Consider the following 16,419-nt stretch of genomic DNA (forward strand, 5'->3'; position numbering starts at 1 on the left):
ACGCCCACTGATTTCTTTTCACATTGCTTTTTTTTTCGCCAAGCATTTATATTTTTTCCACTCAGTTCTTCTCCTTCCACACAGGGTCCATTGAGGGGGTCTGTAAAAGACGGCCCGACTGAATACCTGAAGAGGTATTAACTTGCAATATTTTATGGGCTTGGATGGACCAGGCCTTGTTTTTGTCATTTCACCATTTTGGCCCATTACAGCCTTTCTGTGTGATGTGTTTTCATTTCATTTAATTTCAAACCTTTATTTACACTCGTAAGGCATTGAGGTTTCCCTCATTTTCAATGATGACGAGTTTACATCAAAAGGACAAACATAAAAACATAAAAACAGATTCCACTGCAATAGGGAGGAGATATAGGGGGGAAGTTTGCCACTAACGGCTTTAAAAATAAACAAGTGCCAGTGGTAACTGCGCCTAAGAGATAGAGAGGGCCAGCCAACCTTACCATAGAGACCGCAGTGGTGTGTATTATAGCTGTCACCAGTGATGAATCTAATAGCAGAATGGTAAACAGAGTCTAATTGTTTCAATGTAGATGCAGTTGCATGCCTATAAATTACATCACCATAGTCTAAAACTGATAAAAATACATCCTCTACAACTCTCTTCCTACAAATCATGGGAAAGCTGGACCTGTTTCTGAATAGAAAGCCCACCTTCTGCCAAAGCTTGGAAGCGAGGCAGTCAATATGAAACTTAAAAGAGAGCTTCTCATCAAGCCACAATCCAAGATATTTATATTCAGTGACTCTCTCTATAAGAAAGCTGTCAACAGTTAAAATATTAAGTTTCGTAAAATCAACATTTCTAGCTCTTGAAAATAACATAAATTTGCTCTTTTGTGTGTTGAGCACTAATTTGAGATCAAAGAGAGTGTCCTGTAGTAAGTTAAAAGAAAGCTGCAAGTTGTCAGTTGCAGCCTGTGGGGTATCTGCAGTACAGTAAATAACAGTGTCATCTGCATATAAATGAGCACAGCAACCAGTTAAAGAAGATACTAGCTCATTAATATACAGAGTAAAAAGTATGGGACCCAATACCGAGCCCTGAGAGACCCCTTTCGTAATGGATAGGAATTCCAAATTGCCATGTGGTGATTTCACACATTGACACCTGGCAGATAGGTAGCCATGAAACCATGCACAAGCATCCGTATCCAAGCCAATATCAGATAGTCTTTTCAAGAGAAGCTGGTGATCGACTGTGTCAAAGGCCTTTGAGAGGTTGACAAAGAGGACAGCGCAGTGTTTCCTCATGTCCAAGGCTGAGACTATGTTGTTGGTTACCATTGTGATTGCAGTGATGGTACTATGGTTAGGTCTGAAACCGGATTGGTGGGGACTAAGAATCGAGTGGCTTGACAAGAAACACTTCAATTTGGAGTTGACTAGGGTCTCTAGTACTTTGGCCAGGCATGGAAGTGTAGAGATTGGACGATAGTTATCCAGATTGTCCTTATCACCTCCCTTGTGTAATGGAATAATGCGCGCAGATTTCCAGACCAGTGGAAATGAGCCCAATGTAATGGAAGGATTAAAAATGTAAGACAATGGCGCACTAATTGTCGGAGCAGCCAGTTTTATAAAAAAAGAGTCTAAGTGGTCCTCACCCGTAGATGACTTGGGTTCTATAGATTGTAAAATTCTGAGGACCTCAGAAGATGTAAATGGCTGAAAGGAGAAATGCGAGACACGGTCCAAGGGGGGACTACCATCAGGGACCTTCGTGGAAGGGGGACCAGGAACCAGTTTATCGAATAAATGAACAGCTTCAGAGAAGTGCTTATTGAAAGCAAGTTTAATACCACTTGGATCTGAGATCACACAGTTGTTTGCTTTAATACTGAGGGGGAGAGTACTAAAGGGCCGACTTTTAGTCATATTAATTGCACCCCAGAACTTGGCAAGATTCGAATAAGAGGTGGTGACTAAATTTAAAAAGTATTCTGATTTAGCTTTCCTAACAGCTGTAGTACTTTTATTTCTGAGTTGTCTAAAGGACAGCCAGTGTTGGGGGTCACCGGTGGGTCTGGCTCTGGACCAGGCACTATTCCTATTATTTAAGAGAGTAGATAGCTCCTGCGTAACCCATGGCACTACCCTATCTTTAATCCTAGTCTTTTTATATGGGGCATGCTTGTCCACAAAATAATTCAATGTAGTAACAAAGGAGTCGAGAGCGACCTCAATGTTATCAAACTGGCACATGTAACTCCAATCCCAGTTATTTAAATCCTCCAGAAACCGCTCTACAACAAACTTTCTCAGGTTCCTCTTGGTGACCACCTGAGACACGTCTTTTTTACCCGTACATCCCTTATGCAGGCAATGGGGCAGTGATCGCTAACTCCCAGCTCAAAGACACCGCTAGTAAGATATTTGTCAGCCTTGTTGGTGAAAATTAGGTCTAATAGTGTAGATTTCGAGAAATCTTTAGGGTTGGGTCTAGTTGGCTCTGTAATCAGTTGTGATAAGTTTAGACCGCACATGTGATTTTTAAACTGTACAGAAGCATCACTCAGCCAATTCAGATTTAGGTCACCTAAAACAAGTAATTCATCAACTGAAAATTTGGAGAGTATATTCACTAAGGTGTCAGTAGCATGTGAGTCAGCAGAGGGAGGTCGGTAGATTCAGACCACAGTCAGTGGGTCAGGACCATGATGGACTTTAAGAGCCAGAAATTCAAAGCAATTAGGAAGGGAAACAGCATTTAAAATTGACAATGAAAGACAAGACTTGACATATATTCCAACTCCACCACCCCTACTTAACCGATCAATTCTATAAAAGTTATAATTATAAAGAGCCACATCAGAGTTATCAATATTCTTCCCAAGCCAGGTTTCACCCAATACAAGAATATCAGGAGTAGTCTGCTCCACTAGAATAGATACATGGTCAAGTTCTTAAGTAAGCTTCTAATATTCAAATGAATTATATCAAGACCTTTGCGCTTTTTAAAACTCAACAGAGTAAGAAGAGGTGTAGGGGTAATAGATGCATTAGGCCCATTAGTGGGAGTTGGCTGAGGATCTATTTTAATTAAATTAGAAGGAATGCGACCACGAGGTTTACCAGCAGAGGGCGATCTTAGCCCCAATGGGAGACTGTACATGTGAGAGGAACTATAATCACAGGGACTGAGATCAAGAGCATGTCATAGTTGCGACGTACATGTGGCCAAATCAGTTTGAGTGTGCTGGGGTGTGCTAATGTAGCTAACGTGATGGCGGATACAATACGAGAGGTTGGAGGAAAGGGTATGAGCCCCTTCACAATTTAAATTAAAAAAGTTTTAAAAAGTTTGAAACGCTGCCAGAAAAGGTTAAAATTGTCAATAAAATGAACATTGTGAGCGTGGCATGTAGATTGGAGCCAGGTGTTTAAACCTAGCAGTCTGGAAAAACGCTCATTGCCGTGACCAGCCGTGGGGATAGGGCCCGAGATGCTAACCTTGTAGTGCAGGTTTTTTAGCAAACCGAAAAGACGAGTACAGTCACTCTTTAATACTTCAGAGTCCCTTTTACCAACATCATTTGTCCCGACGTGCAAAATGAGGGATTCAGCCGACGGGAAGGACAACGCAACGTCCTGGAAATTGTCAATGATGACCGCCACAGTAGCACCAGGAAAAACCACAGCGTGGGCATTGTGGATGGAGACGTTTCTGATGATCGAGTCACCCACGATGATTGTCGATGGAGGGGCCGGGGTCAGCTGAGGCGAGGCAGAGCGAGGGCCTAGCCCTGTGTGATGCTGCTGCTCATCCACCAACACACCTGCCTGCCCCGGAGCACATAGGCTGGACGGCCGGTGTACAGCTACACGGCCGACGACTCCAATGTGGAGCCGGGATTCTGAGGGCAGATCTCAGCGGCAGCCGTAGGCCTACTGGGGAGGCCTCCCGAACACCGGTCAACCGCAACCCTCAGAAGCTGACGGCGGATAGAGGAGGTCGTACTCGCACTCCGCACTTTTTGAGGGTACCGAGTGATGCCTTCACGCCGGGAACGACAATCAGCCTTCGAATCCGCAGCCCGGCTCCTGCCGCCGCCAGTGGACGAGATTGCACCATCGACTGAGGCTCCGATGCAGACCGCGTCAGCCAAGGGTCTAGGCAGCAGCAGCCGTTGGGACTCAGGCTGGGCCCTCACCTGGGCAGCAGGCAAGCTGGCCGGTGGTGGTGATGATCGATGGGGGGTGGCAGCCGCTGGTAGGTCCACCGCTGTGGGCATCAGAACTTCCGAGTCCGCGAAGATGGAGTATCTGTTAGTCAGGTCCAGACAAGGTGGGGGAGCGCATTGGCCATGGCATCCATCTCGGTTGCGGACCACTACCTCCGACCACAGCGGGCTGGGTGTGGAGGAGGAGGCCGGCTGAGGGCAGGTGGAGTCCCAGAGGATGGTATCCTGGATGGCCACGCTGAGCCTGGAAATCTGTTTGGACTGCTCCGAAGCCAGGTCAGTGTAGCTGGACAGCATGGTTTCCTTTTTCCGGAGTTCCTCTGAGAAGCTGGAGAGCTGGGTCTCTTTCCTACGTAGTCCATCAGACAGCTTGCGGATATCCTCTTTAAGGTAGGCAATCTTTTTAAGTGCATTTTGTAGCAGGATAGGGTCTGACATTGTATTACGCTAATAGCTACTAGCTGGTAGCTACAAACAACTAGCTGGAGACTAGCTGTTTTGTATTTACGATTAGGATAAACAGGTCTATTACCTGCTAGATGCATTTACAGGCCATATCACCAGAACAAAAGGAAGGGTCACGACTTTTGGTTTATGTATGCTTTGAAAAAAAGCATTAATGCAACATCAACGGTGCTAAACTGTAATATGAAAAGATCTATTTGAATAATTTATATTTTCTGCAAATATAAATGCTTTATATACGACTCATGAATATAGGCATTATATAATGTTTTTCTGTTGTTAAAGCTTGTTAAAGCCCGAGCGTAATTATTTGGTAACAACCATTAATGCATAAATATTCTCATTCGTCTGTTGCTTCTATCAAGAGATGACAGACTCTACTTTTTTTCCAGCGTTCCAAAATCAAAAAAGCCCCCCCCCCAAAAAAAGCCAGCTTTAGTCCGCGGAATCCATATGTGTCATTCATTTATTTTACTTTTTCCCCAAAAAATGTCTGTGTTTAAAGGTGCTGTAGGTTGGATTTAGGAGCTGCGATTTAAGCACAAGCACATAATACTGCTGCCATCCGTCAGCTATTAGTGAGTGAAATGCACTGTGAGAATATCTGTTCTGGTTGACTGGGCACCTGCCTTTGTACAAGGCATTAGACGTCTGAAGTATAAGTCCCGCCTCCGAGGCTCCGGATCCCTCTGTCAAATGTCTATGTGTAATAACATGGGTTTTTTAAATGATCGTACATAACAAACTCTGTAGGTGGCGAAGAAGTAAAAGCCGCATTACGTTCTGAACTACACACTTTTTCCATCTAGTTTCGGCTGGGTTTTTGGATTGTCGGCGCGTTAAAGTAGCATTAATAATCGTCTACTACTTTAACAGCACCGACACTGAGGGAACCAGAGCCTGAGGCGGGAATTATTCTTCAGAGCTCTACTTAGATTATAGACTGCTACTTGCTAATTTCAGACCAATTAGGGCATCTCCGTCCTGATTCAATCAATCTACGCCTGTCAATCACAGGCACGTGAATGCAACACTTCTCACTGGCTGACAAACGTAGGGAAGAGGGAAGGAGGGAGCAGAGAGAGAGGGCATGTTGTTTGCTGGGGTTGTGCATTTTCCGAATCTTGCTCTGCAGTGCTCTTCTCTGCTATCTCTCTTTGCAACCGTCGAATAATTCAGACGATGCCTAAGGAGCCGGCGGCGTCGTGGCGTCGGTGCCTGGCCTCCTTAGTGAAGTGCGTGTGTACTCACTGAGGATGTGTGCAGTCCTGCAGGTTACACATCCTGCGTATGGGCTTGGGCTTCTTGCTGACGTCACAGTAACCGCGATGAACCATCCGGGTGTCCCCTTTCTTTCGACACCCATACTTGGTGTACTGGAACCCTGGTACCGTAAACAGGTGTGGGGGGGGGGGGGGGGGGAGAGAGAGAGACACGTTATGACCAAAGATAATGGATTGTGTGGAGGTTTTTCAATTTATTATTTTTCTATGATATATAATGTATTCAGTTTGAATTACGCTGTGCCAGAATGGTTTAGTGAGAAGAGAATGAATATTTATTTATTCATACAACCCACTGTATGTACATAAGCCATGTTGAGCCTAGCCTGCAAGATATAGTATAATGTAGTGTGTCTGAAAGGTTTAAGCGTGACGCACTTGATTATTGATATTAATATATAAATGAATTCAACAACCTTGAAGGTTGCTCCATCTTGTCACGTTATTTATGTGTGTGCACGGGGGTGGTGTTCTGCTTCCCCCGTGTCTTTGTTGGCACGGGGTTTGTTCCTGTATTCGCTCCACAGGCACTGGGATTTAGACAGGTGCGGGGCGTGGCCAGTGGGGCTGGGCACCGTAACGAGGCGCACCTGGACCTCATGATCATCAAGCACCTCTTCTTAAGCCGGGCGAGGACTTTTCGTTGGCGCCAGATTATTCTGTCTCATTCGGTACAGTGGCCGACAAGTTTAAATCGACTTTTGATACTCTGACCTGATTTTTGTTACCACTAACGTTACCGCAGCATTCTCCAGTGCCTCCGCCAGCTACTCCAACCCGCACCTGTCTTCGCCTGCCTCGCTGGATATCTTTTGTGTTACTTTTTGACAATAAACCTTGGATTGTCCGAACTGCCTCTGTATCTGCATCCGGGGTCCAAACCAACATTACCGAGTACATAACACATCTGTCACAGCTGACTTCTCTGTGATCCACTAATGTCTAAACTACAGGGACATCACACAAATCCTATCCTGTGCATCACAACTTTAAAGAGTCACGCACATTGGCAAACCCGTGTTTCATAATCTGAGAACATGCAAAAAATTCCTGCATTCGTAAACCCAAATGTGAACTAATGCATCAGAATCTGTGAAATATTTCCTCACAAATAGATCGCTATGTTTAATGAGCATTTTAATGAGCGAGCACAAGTCCATCGATTCAACTGCTCGAATCTACTGCTAGGAGTCTCAGCTGTTGTTTTTCCTGAAAATACTTTTGCAACACGTCTAGGTGGTACAAGTGTAGCAAAAGTGATTTGTATCAGTATGACGCAGAGCGTCCGTGGGCGGGACAAAATTGCAGCGTAAACCAATGAAAGTCGCCGGCAGGGGATGCATTTTTCAAACACTGGGACCCATCCAAGCATACTTTTCCTTTCTGAAGTCTTGACAGAAGAGAAGAGGGCATCCTACATGACGGAGGTGGGTACCTTACATTATGTTAAATGAAATTACTTAGTTCAACTGAATTCCCCCCAAATGATTGCATTAACATGCCCCAACTGTCCTTCAATGTATTTTAATGGTCGCCATAATATATAATAATATGTATCATATATAAGTTTAGAAATGTCTCGGATGCTGCACCGCCTGTGTGAAGTTGCCCTCCCCCATACCCCCCAAATCATCCCCGGCCGCAGGAGCGCGCAGCATGGATCCAGTGCACGCGCGCTTCGATTTCACCCCGTTCACCCAAAGCTGAATTAAAATGACATGTTTTTGTTTTCAACTCATTGATGACCAATATTTAGAAAAGCATGTACTTTTAATTCAGCTTTGGGTGAACGGGGTGAAATCGAAGCATGCATGCATGCACAGGATGCATGCTGCACGCTCCTGCAGCCAGGGATGCCCGATCTTCAAATGATTTGGGGGGTATGGGGGGGGGGGCAACTTCACACAGGCGGCGCAGTATCCGAGACATTTGTGAACTTATATATGATACATATTATTATATATTATGGCAACCATTAAAATACATTGAAGGACACTTGCGGCATGTTAATGCAATCATTTGGGGGGAATTCAGTTGAACTAAGTAATTTAATTTAACATAATGTAAGATACCCACCTCTGTCGTGTAGGATGCCCTCTTCTCTTCTGTCAAGACTCCGGAAAGGAAAAGTATGCTTGGATGGGTCTTCGTGTAGTTTGAAAATGCACCCCCTGCCAGCGACTTTCATTGGTTTACGCTGCAATTTTGTCCCGCCCACTGACGCTCTGAAATACCAAAACCTAAAAATAGGAAAAACTATTTTACGTTTCACATAAAATGATACAATTGAAGGCAGGGAAGCTGAGATCAGAACTAGGGGAGAAAATAATATATAATATTATATAATATTATAATAATAAAGGGATAACTTTGTCTCAGTGGTGGTTGTTGTGGTGCGTACCTCCAGAGCAGGGCTTGGAACAGGGTGACCAGCTCTTCAAAGCCCACTCATACGTCTCTTCCATGATGACATTGTTGTTGTTAATTGGCACTGAGTCTTCATGGATGATGTACTTATACATCAAAGTAGACCTGGTTTCATTGTCCTTTGGTATTATCTGCCACACACACACACACACACACACACACACACACACACACACACACACACACACAGGGTAACCAATTGTAAAATCGATATCCAACCCAAAGGTGTTAACATCAATACACACCCGGGGAAATAGATGAATGCTTTTTCCTTTTTCCAGTTTAAATGCTGGGAAGAAACCACCATTTGTCCATAATCAAACATTTATCTGACACAACCACTGGTCTGGGTAATGAAACAATTATCATGTTATTAGTGTAGCGCACAGGAGTGCTAAGATGCTACGATGTGGTCCACATCGGGGGACAATTCTTACTTGTGGGATTTCTATCGTGTTTTTCCTCCTACTTATCCCCTGCTCAGGCATCGAACGGAGGTGGATTAGACTTTACAGTGAAGCCGACTGAATACGAATCGGCAAATGAGCGTTCTGCCAATATGCAGCGGCAAAGGGAAAGTGGTGTGTCAGGTAAAACTCCAATTTAAATGTTGCTAATCTGACAGGGGTTAGCAAAGAGTAAACTCTCCGGCTGGATCCTGAAGTGCGTTCCTGTCAGCATAGAAACACCTAGTGTTACGACACAAGAGGACCACAAGCTGAAGAAGTACTTCATAAACAAAGGGATAGACAATGCTTTCTATTGGAGACGTTCTTTCACAATGAAGGTCAGCAAAGGTTGCATGCTGCATATATTATCGTCAAATGGCTCCCCACATAGCCCGCTGTCTAAACTCACCTCCAGATACTGCTAACATTAGGATAGCGCCCTTAATGCTAGCCGTATCCCCGGGTCACTTTGGAACTCTGGCTGACATTCTACTGAAATAATTACAATATTTTAACTATAAGAAGAGTCGCACTCATTTGACCCGGCCTGTCATGGTGCCGTACACTAGCTCTGCAAATGCATCAAAGAAAGTCGATAAGGAGCAAAGCCTGCTCTAAAACAACCTTCAATGCCAATGAATTTGAATGTGGAGCATTCTGTGGGTAAAGATAGTGTTTCTCATCAACTATGCCCTCTAATGTAACATCGGCATTATTGACAGCCCTCCCTTGCCCTACCATTGCCTCAGTTTTTGAGACAAGACACAGAGCTTAACTTTTAGCTCTTAGTCTTTCACACTTTTTTGGTGGGGGGCTGGGGGGCAAGAGGAACCATGGAATGGGATTTCCACATGGACCCGCGGCAGACAGAGCGTAGCGGTGTGGAAGCACTGTGTCAACGCTCTGAGACAGCGAGAAGTCCCAGCTTCCCCCCCCCTCTGGTTCTGGAGACAGTAAGATGAGGCGGTCCGGGTGACATGCCAGAGAACATGGCATGGAGCGGAGCTCTCGCCGCTCACGCTAGGGACACTCCTTGTTCAGTGTGATGAAAAATGGGTATTTGTATCGGGTCATACACAAGCACGGGCTGACCGGCTGCATGACTGATGCTGCTCTTTGGCGTAGGCGATAATAACCGACACCAGCCAGCACAACCATTAAAAAAGTTAGGTTATTATAAGTTTGAACATTTATGGAAACCAGACCACTTGACATTACTTTAACTGTGAAATGTGATTTTTGTCCACTTCATACTTGGTCAAAATATTTCTTTCATGGCAGGAGAAAAAGCAATAAATTGAAAATATTTTAACCTTCAGCCATTGATGGTGATAAAACAATGCATTGAGTGAAAAAATTAATACTTTGTTTGAGGTGTTAAATACACAGATAAACAAAATGTACATACGTGGAGTTTAAACTCAATTGAATGTGTGCTATTAGAGATCAGAAATTGTATTTTTGTCAAAAGAGGCTGTAGTCCAATCATGCTAAGTAATACATTCAAAGGTGCATAATTGTGTTTGTGTCTGTGTGTGGGTGTGTGATGTCTGTGTGATATAGTGTGTCTATTTGACTGTGTTAATATGCAACTGAATGAGCATGTAATAGGATGCAGCTTGAAGGAGATCTAAAATGAAAGTACAAAATATAATGACATGATATGCTCGAAGGGTTTTAGAAGATTAATGGTGTTGTAAATGATTGTAGTGTTGAATAAATTAAAATGTCCTTTAACGGACAAGCATATCAAAACAAAACCCTGTTCATTAGCGATGGCTTGTTTATTGATGCAGGAGTACAAAGAACGCAGAATCAAATGGTGGAAACACCCCACCACCCACATATGAATAAGGATATAGATTGAGCATATAAATAATATATGTATTATACTTATATAATTTTACATTTTTACAATTTTACATTTTACATAATTAAAATATATTTAAAAGCAATCCTATATTTTCATATACAGTATATCTTTGAAAACAAATATAAAACAAATCCATAAAAAATATATGAAAACATCTGAATCTAAACAATACAAATAAAGCAATAAACTATATATATTTATATATTATAAAATATTAAACTAAACAAATAAATATTCAAAAATATATAATTTGAAAGTATCTTTTCCGAGGACCGTACCAGAACGACGACGGGGTCGTGGAGCGGTCCGTCCGTGTGCAGCGTCTCCACGTCAGCCTCCACCAGGTACTCCCACTCCACCCCCAGGTCGATGAAGGTCCTGGAGCCCGCCTCCTCCCCCTTCCCGTTGAGGATGTAGTGCCCCGTCGCCTGGTTCTTCACCGCTGTGAACCCCAGTCATTCGTTAGCGCGGCCGCAGAGACATCGACAACAACCCTCCACATGAGTTCCATGTAACGAGGTGGCATCGTGCTAACAACCGCATCGATTGATTTTGTTGTTTTGTTGCAGTTGTAGAGATAAACTAAAAAATGGCATTGGCACGTACAACAGTTTTGTAGTTGCTGCTTTTTTCATGGAATGCTTGTCACCTCTGTGCAGAAGTGACTCGCACTGAGATGAAAAATTGAACAGAAGTTACATGGTGGCAAGTTAAGAAAGGCTCTGCAATCATCCATCAAAGTGTGTAATTTCATAGAAGCTGACAATGATACTGAAGATGGATTCTGGGTACAGAGAGGCTTGGCACATTCAATTATTTTCAGGCAGAAGCAACTGAAGGGACCCAGCATTCAAAGACGGAAAAACAACTTTGAAAAGTGGCAGACAGATATATATATACTATATATATATATTTATACAACAGTTAGTTCTGACCAAGTAATTTGATTGGACAAGAGGCTTTCCATGAGTGCTGATATAGAGTATAACAGCACTGGGACTTTTAACTATACATGTATCACTCCGCTTTACGGGTGTTCTCATAACCGTTAATGTTATTAACGGCCTTTATGAAGCTTAGATGAACATGTTTCCAGGCATAACATTTGAGTTGAATTACAAATGGTCGTCAGAAGACGACCAAGGTAATGTAACGTAACGTAACGTGTAGACCTATACAAAGTAGTAAGCTAGTGTGTTTATGTGTTGCTTGGCAACAGTTCAGTCCCAGCCTATTTGTGTTGGATTGGCTGTTGAATAAATCATTAATGAACAAACAAATCACAATCTGTTGTTTCTTATTATTGTTAACTAATAAATAATAAATATACTTATATATATAAATATATATATATAAATATAAATATATATATATATATATATATATACATATATATATATATATATATATATGTATATATATATATATATATATGGCATACCAATTATAGCAAAGAAAATATCACGGTTGGCTAAGGGACAGTTGTCGTGATCATGTATATTAATGGTCTGCCAAGTTCAGTTGGATTCCAGGGCAGCTGCCACATCTCCTAGATGATTTAATTATGAACTTTGTCCTCTGGGCAAGCATGTATTCCAGCTACAGAGGACACCTCTCAATGGACATTGATTATAAATGTTAGTCAATCATGTAGAGGTCTGAACTCTAATCAAAATCGGTTGCATTTCAGTTCTGAGGTCAGCAGAGAGATCTTTTGGGGCGGCTGTGCTTTCCCTCCATACTTTCCCTACATAACAATGAATCTACATCTTCCACTAGGCCTCACTTATCTATTGAACATGTTTCTCAACTGAAGTTCTTATGAGAAAACTTGATTATTGATTAGCTTCCTCTGATTTGTTTAAAATAGGGAGTTGAAGACAGAAAACAACGTTTGGAAAAATACAAAATAAATAGTTTGGAGTTTTACAAAATACATTCTATAAAACCTTATTGGTCGGAATATGTACGTTTATTGAGACAGGCTTTCCCAGAATAAGACTGTATCTATAGAACAGGTGTATATATGAGTTTCTTGTTTGTTTTTGATTCATGATAGTGTGATTCAAGGCCATTTCAAAGAAGGAACCACCTACAGGCCTTAGCAAAACTGCATGCTAGTCACTTCCACATGAGCCTCACCATCGGACTGTCATCGCTGCCGCTTGCAAAGGTTCTGACTCTTTCCAATGTGTCAGCTACCCCAGGATAACGGAGGCTACTGGTTTGGCATGCGAGTTTATGGTGATCAAATATGCCTGACAGCCCATGTGGCAGGACACAGACTGCTTGTAGCTGGAGCTACTCTTCACAGGAAACCTTTGCTAGCCTTCAAAAACATCAGTATGATCCTCGCTGGCCCAAAGCTGGCCGTGTTCAAGTGTTGAACACGACAGTTAAACCCACACCCTGATTCCATTTCACAGCTTTATCCATCCAACTATCTCTTAATATTAAAGGGTAAGTTAACCCTAAAATCCTTTTTCTCGGTTGATAACAGTTTATTTTTAATCTCACACAGTGTTGGTTAACATTTCTGTGTTATCTTTGGCTAAAATTAATTAAGTTGTTTAACAGTCGAAATTCTGTAAAATACAAGAACTCCAAGAACTGCCGGCTAAAAGGACTGGTGGTTTTCCGCTTTTTCCAGACTGGTGGTTGTCTATTGGCTGTGCTAGCTCTAGAGAGAGTGACGTGGGATTGGACAATGTCCCTCCCCACTTGCTCCTATGGAACTGCTGTGATCACATTCTTTGAAACACCTAGGCGGTAGTTCTGCTAAAACGGTGGGGGGGGGTAATCACGGGGCGTAATTACCCAGCGTATCGTGGTTTGTAATTATGCGCGAGCACTCACCAAGAACCTGAGGGGAGGCCTCATTTTCTTGGATGGTCACGTGTCTCGCTCCCGGAGGAACCAGAAACATCTTAAGGTGACCTTGGTTGTTGGAAGGTAGAGCAGTGGCGGAGGTAGAGGGAGAAGGACACACAACATAAAGAGACAGGTTAGTGTGTCCATATACAGGCGGAAAAAAAGTGCTTGTTTGCAGAGGTGGACGTTTCCCGCACCCCCGTGGCATTGGAACTTTGCTCTGTATAGGTTTGTAGAAACAAACATCTATATTCCTACGTGAACTTCCCCATTGACCAAGCAGGGTCAAAAAGACGTCATTTAAACATGGCACGAAGGTGATTGATTCCGGCAGGATAAGAAGCCGTTGGTCACATCCACATGCATCCAATAAAGTTGAATGATGTGAGATGAGAATCAATTAGCAGAGCCTTGTGTTTGCGTTTGACTCTCTGGACGCATGGAAAGAGGATGAGAGTCCGAAGCCATGTTTAAATGAGCCGTCACTAACGAGGAGGCCGCAAAGTTGCTCTCGCCATGTTTGTCCACCCCATGCAAACAGTCCATCACTCACCAAGTACATTTCTAGAATCCTCCGTCTCGTTCAGGTACACATGTCGTGCTCCTTTGGGCAAGGAAAAGGCTCCTCTCGTTTTCCCTTAAATAGAACAATTTGGTTAGTTTTGGCAGACTTCACGCAGACTCATTATTGGGTTGAGTCGTCTTGCCGGTCAACATTGAATTTAGCCGAGAAGGGCCGAATTGAACATGAGGCGGCAGAGAACCGAAAGAAGAGCGATCACACAGGAAAAGCTGCTATTTACGTTGATGAACCCTAAGGGCAGAGCGGAGTGGTACTTGGAAATCCTTTCCACTACAAGCAGACACAAAACCTGGCGCATGAATATGAATGACGCTGCTCCACGATCAGGATCCCTGGGGTAAATGATGAGAGTGTGACAACGACAGTTGACAACGCTTCAGTTTTTTCAACTCAACTCAATTACATTCCACTCACTGGTGGTAAAAAAGGCAACCATGACCTCACCTCACTTTTGTGAGCATATTCTGTGTTTGCAATCAATCCAGTTGCTGAAATAAAATTACAGTTTTATGGTAAAGTTTGGAGGGGGGAGGAATTCAGCAGAGGCATTTTCACAAACACAGACACTTACGTTGGGGCGATCTCCCGTTAAAATTGCAACAAGCCAGCACTAGACTAGGATTAGTGGTAAATCAGCTTTCTAATTCTACAAACAACATTAAAGGAGACAAAATACTAACAAGAGATTCTATAAAACATTTAGTCACACTGGATACTTGCTTAGTGTGTTTTCCAACAGAGGCATTTCTTTTTGGCTTCTCTTGCTTAATTGTCTTCCTGTTAAAAAATGTGAGTGGTTATAAAAGACGATCGTAATGTTAACTAAGCATGTCCTAATGATTTTATCAAGCCTTTACTCTGCGCTTAGATTTCTATGTATTTTACCGAATGTACTTTGTGGTAAATTACCTCTTATAGTTGTCATGTAACAACAGTGCCATTACAGCCATAAAATGTAAATTAGAACAAGAAAGCATTCTGGAACACAATGGGATTTACTGAAAACCCATTTCCTCATATTTCGCATCCATGGTTGCCATAAATGCAAATGCAAATGTTATCACCCACTCTTCACTCATACAATGGAACTTAAACAAGCCATTTAGTATGCAGTGAACAAGTCGTATAACGCCCAATTAACAAGAAATTAATTATTTCTATCTGTATGTCAAAGTGTGCATTTCTGTGTGAGTGTGTGTGTGTGTGTTGCTATTATGGCACAAGGTAAACTCAGAAAATGAGCTGCAATTCAATTCTAGGTGTGTGTGCAAAGGGTCAATAATTAATATTTAGAATGATGTATTTTTGCCTGCCAAAGTAGAAAAGTCTGCCGGCAGAATTGTTTTAATATGCAACATGGTTAAATGTATCCACCATTGGCTGGAGCCAAGTGTTCATAATGGACCCCTTGGTTCTATGTCCTGAACCATGCCTCATCATCCTCTAAACATATTTTGTGCATTTCTATACGTTCTATGTGGCTGTGCTGGATAGATAATCTCCAAGTGATATCCTCTGGAAGCACCTCAGTACCAAGTATTTCTACTTTGCTTCACTGTATTGAATCAAATCATTTGTGTTGCCTGTGATGTGCTGTTGGTCAATTTGTGTCCTCTTCGATACAAAACGAGACGGGGCACATCTCCTGAGCATGCTGTAAGAACACACATATTCTATACTGCGTAGACATAGGCTACTTTTCAAGATCATGTCAAGGTCATGAGAAATTCAACACTCCTTACACTAATGTGTTTAATAAGGGGAGAGACATGCATGGAAGGGAGAGCCATACGTTTGCCTTTGCTGCTAATTATCAAGGTCTAAGGTCTAAGGTCTTAGTCTTCGCCTGACTGGGGGCGCTTCTGTTTGAACACAATCTCAAAGCCCACACTTTAGCTTTTGTCTCAATTCTCTGTTTGCCTTTGTTTAAAGGTGACACACAGGCGTTGTTCATTTGAATGTGATGGCCACTGAGGGAATATGTTCATTTAATACTTGTGTACAAAACGTTTCCGTCCCCTCGCGTCCTGCAGTCATGAAGTGTTCAGTTGTTGAGATTATGTAGACAAAGACCTCATCACAACACAAGAACTCCGAACCAGACAAGACAAAGAGAGAGAGATACAATAGCAGAGTTGATTAACACAATTAAATAATAACCATTGCATAATACATACTTCTTCCTTCTACTTCTACTACAACCTATTTGATTATGTGGGGAACAGAGATACCGCCATGATCCTGCCCCCCAAAACAAATTATGGAT

The 16,419-nt window shown here is 42.6% G+C and overlaps 1 protein-coding gene across 2 annotated transcripts in view; it reads right to left on the reverse strand.

Moving 5' to 3' along the window:
• adamts3 (ADAM metallopeptidase with thrombospondin type 1 motif, 3) overlaps positions 1-16,419 on the reverse strand; it is a 90,314-nt gene that overhangs the window by 8,176 nt on the left and 65,719 nt on the right. Inside the window, exons 16-20 of one of the 2 annotated variants that reach the window (XM_084468521.1) lie at positions 14,124-14,207; positions 13,556-13,636; positions 10,978-11,141; positions 8,352-8,508; positions 5,919-6,051 (exon numbers count right to left, since the gene is read on the reverse strand). In XM_084468521.1, coding sequence (XP_084324647.1) covers positions 5,919-6,051; positions 8,352-8,508; positions 10,978-11,141; positions 13,556-13,636; positions 14,124-14,207 — 619 coding nt within the window. The remainder of the gene's footprint in view (positions 1-5,918; positions 6,052-8,351; positions 8,509-10,977; positions 11,142-13,555; positions 13,637-14,123; positions 14,208-16,419) is intronic. The other variant, XM_084468522.1, reaches the window with a different exon arrangement.

Source organism: Micromesistius poutassou (genome assembly GCF_964030765.1).
Source record: "Micromesistius poutassou genome assembly, chromosome: 5".
In the NCBI taxonomy this organism is placed as follows: domain Eukaryota; kingdom Metazoa; phylum Chordata; class Actinopteri; order Gadiformes; family Gadidae; genus Micromesistius; species Micromesistius poutassou.